Here is a 5,896-nt window from a genome sequence, read left to right as displayed (position 1 = left end):
GAACCCGAAGCCTCGTGCGTTGGATCGAACTTTGGTTAAATATAAACTAAGTACCTGCTTTGGTCATTCCAATGCCGCTATCAATGATGGATAACGTTTTATTAGCCTTATCTGGAACAAGGCGAATGAAAAGCTCTGGCTGACCATCGAGCTTGCTCTTATCGGTTAAGCTCTCAAATCGAATCTTATCCAAAGCCTGAAAATGTCAAAACGAACTCCTGATCAGTTACTTATAACGTTACGAGAAACAAAAAAAAGTGAAGGAATGAGAGAAGAGAATGTTACATCAGAAGAATTGCTTATGATTTCGCGAAGAAAGATCTCCTTGTTGGAGTAGAATGTATTGATTATGAGACTCAACAGTTGGTTGATTTCTGCTTGAAAAGCGAAGGTTTCTGCGTCAGCCATTGATAATGAAAAGCGATTATTGTTGTTGAAAGTTATAGAGAGAGAAAAGTGATTATTTTTCGATGGAAGAGGAATGAGAATGAGTGGGTTTTATATGTAGAGAGGAGAAGAAGGTTGGTGTGGTGGAAAAAACAAGTAGCTTCTGGAGTCTTCTTCGTCTCTGGATTTCTGTTGAAATTAGAATAGAGTGGGAGAGAGACGACGTCGTTTGGTTTTGAATGGGTTGTGTCCAGAATCTTCCCTCTTGTATTGGCGGGTAAAGGTTAAGTCTCGAATGTTCGTTGCTATATTTGCGCAAAAATAAAAAAAAGTTAGAAACTCAATTTTTTTATTTATCTATCATTGTTGGCCGAGAATAAAATATCTTATCATACTATGAGATAAGTTATATCTTCCAACCAGTCAAAATATGACATATGAATATTTTTTTAGAAAATAATTAAATATGACATATGTCATACTTTTAGTGACGGTAATTATATCATGACATACTTTATTCTTTTGTTAGTAAATTGTCTTGGAGTAAAACTAAAACTCTTAACCTTCTTCACTTAAATATTTTACTCTAATCATCAAACTATTTTATAACTCGTGAAAATAACAATTTCCTACACTTCGTTTCTTAAACCATTTACTCTAATTATTAGATTAAAAAATTTGGACCATTTCTCCAATTAATCTTAAAAAAATATTTAAAATATAGATTCTTCCAGTTTAAAATATTACTACTTTTATCTTAAGAATATTTAAGATCAGAGGTATATATACTAATAATATAATAAATTTTTATATTATTGTATTATCTATTTTTTATTTTTAATTATTATTGAGTTTTAAATAAAAATGGTATAAATAAATGTGTATAAGTCTTATAGTAACAGTATATAAATATTAAAATTTTAGGTTAAATTGGTTTAGAAGAGAAGTTATATTTAGAGTTTTTCATTCTCAATACTTAACTAAATATATCTTTATACTTGAACTGAATTATCTTATTAAATTATACATATACTTTTAAGAAGAAAAAATATATATGTGATTGTCTGTTGACGTCAGCGATATACAAGTTTTTAAATAAAAAGTAATATATTTTAACAATTTTCTATTAATATTTAGAAATTGTCTAGAAAAATGCACCACTTAGTATTTCATAATCGAGTTTTGCAGGAATCTCTTCAAATGGGCTCTTTGTATTAAACTATTATTATATTATTGACCATTTAAATTTTATCTTCACAACTCTTTAAAAAAATATTACAAATGTATGGTGAATAATATCTCCACCCCATCGCAACCCCCAACTTCTTCTCCATCGGTATTCTTTATCCCATCAAACCATAAAAATTGATTAAGAGCAAATTGAATGATAGTAAACTTTATTCCTATTTCCCAAAACCCAACCCTCCCACCACCACCCCACTCTCTACTAGCTTCCGTGTAACGCCCTAAAAATTACTCCATAAATATAATGCCCAAAAATGGGTAAATTTGTTTTTGAATAATGTAACATATACTTATCATCTTTACATTCGTTTCTTTTTCAGGACATCACTTTAAGTAACATACATTGCGGAAAATAAAAAACCGTTACCTAATGGTAACCAAAAATAACACAGTATAACTTTAAATAATACTTCATTTAATAACGAAAAATATCTGTACGAACTACAAGGTGGAAGAAATATTCGCCCAAACTGCAATTACACAAAAGGTTGAGACATCCATCACATCAAAAAGTACCCTACATAGATCTAAGTTGCAAGGGCTTGTGTAGGTGTACCGATCTTCCTCAATCCTCTATCCCCCTCTTCGGACATCGAGAAGCGGTAACTCTGAATCCTCACAGAACGATCAATCTGAACAAAATGCGATCTGAAGACAAACAAAAAGAAGAGGGAGTAAGATATCTAATGAATATTACTCATTGATGGCGTTGAATTACATGGAATATCACGTCCAGACAGACACACATAATAAACACGATATTTACATCACATATAAAAATGCACAATGATGAATGATATTATAATCTTAGATTATGATGAACAAAGTCCACAATCTCAATGTATGAATGTTATACTTGTTTCATCAATCATTTCACCAATATCCTCCCAATATACTATTCCGAAATAACCAAGAGTACATTTCCCACAATAAGCCGATTTGAACGCACCAAAGTTATTCCTCGCAAGGATATATGATCGATTTGTTCTGAAGAACTGTCCATTTTAGGACGGTGTCGTATCAAATACTTTCTGGGCATCCATCTCATTGATCCTAATTGCAAAGAGGGGTTGTTAGAGATCGTCTAGTTTGCAATGTGAGAACTGTCCGATCCAACAGAATACCCCATCCAGGAATACAAGGGACTCGTCTCACCTAGACTCACCATCAAGACTTTGCTGATGAACCACCGCCATCGTTGTCCCTCCCAACATCTCGGGGCTCGATCCTCTCCTGTAAATTTCCTCTCCACTACTTCATTATCCATAATGAGTATGCACACTAACCGATGTTAGCCTATTAAATCTTTTAATCATTATTTTATATGATCGGTCCAACCTAAGACATCTCCTAGAGGAATGCTTCTTGTGGGACCTGATCTTACGTCAACACGTAAATAGAGGAATAACATCCCTACCATTACGAACCATCATTGAATCACCCTGGACGGCCACATTTCCAAGCCTCTTACGGTCAGACGAATTCGCTGCGTGGTATCATGTAATCCTTTTTTTTGGGTATCACCCTAATCACGACATCACAGTCGGAAACCTTGCCCTAAATAGGCGCAAGAACAAAGGTATTTGTATAATTTTGTCAATTTTGGGCACCGGGTTCAATCATCTGAGTCACGGTCTTTCCCAAGGGTAAATTCACTTCACACTCAAGCTAGGGCTATTTCCTAAGCAATCAAACAATCGCAACCAGTCAAAAATATTGTTTGTCTTTCGCCCAAGCGAGAGACTGTCGCTCAAGCGACCAATTCATCAAAACATACACAATTTCCTGCATGTTTCTCACTCAAGCGAGGGGACTATCGTTCAAGCTAAAAATCCACCAAAATGGTCAAAATACCTGTCTGTACTTGCACGGGCGAGGTACCGTCGCCTGGGCGCCAAAAATGCCCAAAACAGGTTGTATGGCCCTCGCCTAGGGGAGAAACGCTTGCCTAAGCGGGGCTGGCTCGCCCAGGCGGGGGTTTCTCACCCAAGCGCTATTTGGAACCATTCTTCTCTGTTTCGCCCTCACCCGGGCGACGTGGTGCAGTTACCAGGACCATTTTCCCTGCTCTTTTCGGCAACCAGATCGAAACTCTCTGCTGTTTTCGATCCCAATGCATTTTAGTTTCTCGAGTGGTGTTCCTTAATGGATAGCCACCACAATACTTGATATTTTAAGCTATCATAATCATACAACTTAAGAAAGTATCCGTACAAAATTCAGGTACGCAAAATAATTGATTAAGTACGAAGAAATTGAGGATCATTACCAAACTAATCTGATTCCAGAAATTTTGGCAAAGCTAGAGATCAATACTTTGTCAATGAAGATAATTTATTGTGGAACATTATGACATCATTCAATTCATGTACCAAAAACCCCATTTTTTTCAGGTTTACCTAAGGAAAATTAAGATTCATACCATTCCTATCAACGTTAAGAATTTACAATTACTAATATATTTGTGATTGACGTATTCAGCAAGAACTAACAGGAAAATGCAGTGAATTTTTTTAAGTTACCTGATCTTCCTTAAGGAAAAGGGTGATCTTGGTTCCTCGTCCAAGTTGTTCTCCATCAGTGTCCCTTGTGATAGTGAAGGACCCACCAGCCTGTGATTCCCAAATGTATTGTTCATCATCATTGTGCTTTGTAGTCACAATCACCTTCTCAGCAACAAGGTATGCTGAGTAAAATCCAACTCCAAATTGCCCAATCATGCTGACATCAGCACCCGCCTGCAATGCCTCCATGAATTCCTTCGTCCCAGATCTCGCAATTGTACCCAAATTGTTCACCAAATCTAGTAACAAACAAACACAAATTAAGATCATTCAAAACTCAACAAGCTCATGAGAATTAAGTGTTAAACAATCCACTGCACCCTTGCATAGAAATCACCAAATTAACAAAGAGTCTGTTTGCAAGTACGTTTTTAAAGGGTAATGGAAGAAAGGAAAAGACTTCAAAGCTATGAGATACACTTCCGAGATAGCTGTGAAGTCTTCAATTTCTCTTTCTCTCCGATACTCAACTCACAATCATATCATAACATTACAGTTTTTCACAATTGCGAGCAATTATAGTGAACACAATGCAACCAAGACAATCCATTACAGTAGTAGAATACGTTAAGTAATAATATATATATTTTTATAACTTAATATATATAGGGTGAATCTCAAGACAACAGAAGGTAAGACTGCCTACATCTATTATCCCCGAACCCGAAGCCTCGTGCGTTGGATCGAACTTTGGTTAAATATAAACTAAGTACCTGCTTTGGTCATTCCAATGCCGCTAACAATGATGGATAACGTTTTATTAGCCTTATCTGGAACAAGGCGAATGAAAAGCTATGGCTGACCATCGAGCTTGCTCTTATCGGTTAAGCTCTCAAATCGAATCTTATCCAAAGCCTGAAAATGTCAAAACGAACTCCTGATCAGTTACTTATAACGTTGCAGAAACAAAAAAAGGTGAAGGAATGAGAGAAGAGAATGTTACATTAGAAGAATTGCTGATAAGTTCACGAAGAAAGATCTCCTTGTTGGAGTAGAATGTATTGATTTTGAGACTCAACAGTTGGTTGATTTCTGCTTGAAAAGCGAAGGTTTCTGCGTCAGCCATTGATAATGAAAAGCGATTATTGTTGTTGAAAGTTATAGAGAGAGAAAAGTGATTATTTTTCGATGGAAGAGGAATGAGAATGAGTGGGTTTTATATGTAGAGAGGAGAAGAAGGTTGGTGGTGGGAGAAAAAACAAGTAGCTTCTGGAGTCTTCTACGTTTCTCTGGATTTATGTTGAAATTAGAATTGTGTGGGGAGAGTGACGGCGTCGTTTTGGTTTTGAATGGATTGTGTCCAAAATCTTCCCTCTTGTCTTGGCGGGTGAAAGGTTAAGACTCGAATGTTCGTTGCCATACCTGCCACACAAAAAATAAAAATTAGTTAGAATCTCAAATTTACCACACACAAAAATTTAAATCTAAATTTTTTTGGTACTACTGGTCTACTACCAAGGATATGCTGTCACACTTTTTGATAAGAAACTAACTTCTCATCTCTCTCGGGGTACGTAGCTACACCTCTTAACAATTGTTATTCAAATGAATCGAACTTTTGACATTTTATCTTCAAGGGATCAAGGAAATCATTACACACTAGACCAACATATTATTATTAAAATTTAAAATGTTACTACTATTATATTAAGAATATATAGGATAAGAGGAAAAGATATACAAACTGATCATTTTTAATT

General features: G+C 35.6%; 2 protein-coding genes across 2 annotated transcripts in view; both read right to left on the bottom strand.

The window, feature by feature from the left end:
* The window catches only part of LOC109354866 (heat shock protein 83-like), a gene marked incomplete in the record, with an annotated part of 7,190 nt that extends 1,744 nt beyond the window's left edge, over positions 1 to 5,446 (bottom strand). The window contains 3 exon segments of the mRNA XM_019597654.1: positions 4,155 to 4,435; positions 4,910 to 5,051; positions 5,140 to 5,446. Of these exon segments, the coding sequence (XP_019453199.1) occupies positions 4,155 to 4,435; positions 4,910 to 4,922 (294 nt within the window).
* On the bottom strand, positions 36 to 556 carry LOC109354867 (heat shock protein 90-1-like). The gene is made up of 2 exons (XM_019597656.1): positions 286 to 556; positions 36 to 196 (listed from the first exon to the last, which is right to left on the bottom strand). The coding sequence occupies exons 1-2, from the start codon at positions 406 to 408 to the stop codon at positions 47 to 49; spliced, it is 273 nt and encodes a 90-aa protein (XP_019453201.1). The 5' UTR covers positions 409 to 556; the 3' UTR covers positions 36 to 46.

This window comes from Lupinus angustifolius, chromosome LG08 (assembly GCF_001865875.1).
Source record: "Lupinus angustifolius cultivar Tanjil chromosome LG08, LupAngTanjil_v1.0, whole genome shotgun sequence".
NCBI lineage: Eukaryota > Viridiplantae > Streptophyta > Magnoliopsida > Fabales > Fabaceae > Lupinus > Lupinus angustifolius.
Note: the sequence above shows the minus strand (reverse complement) of the source record. Positions and strands in the feature narration are given on the sequence as shown.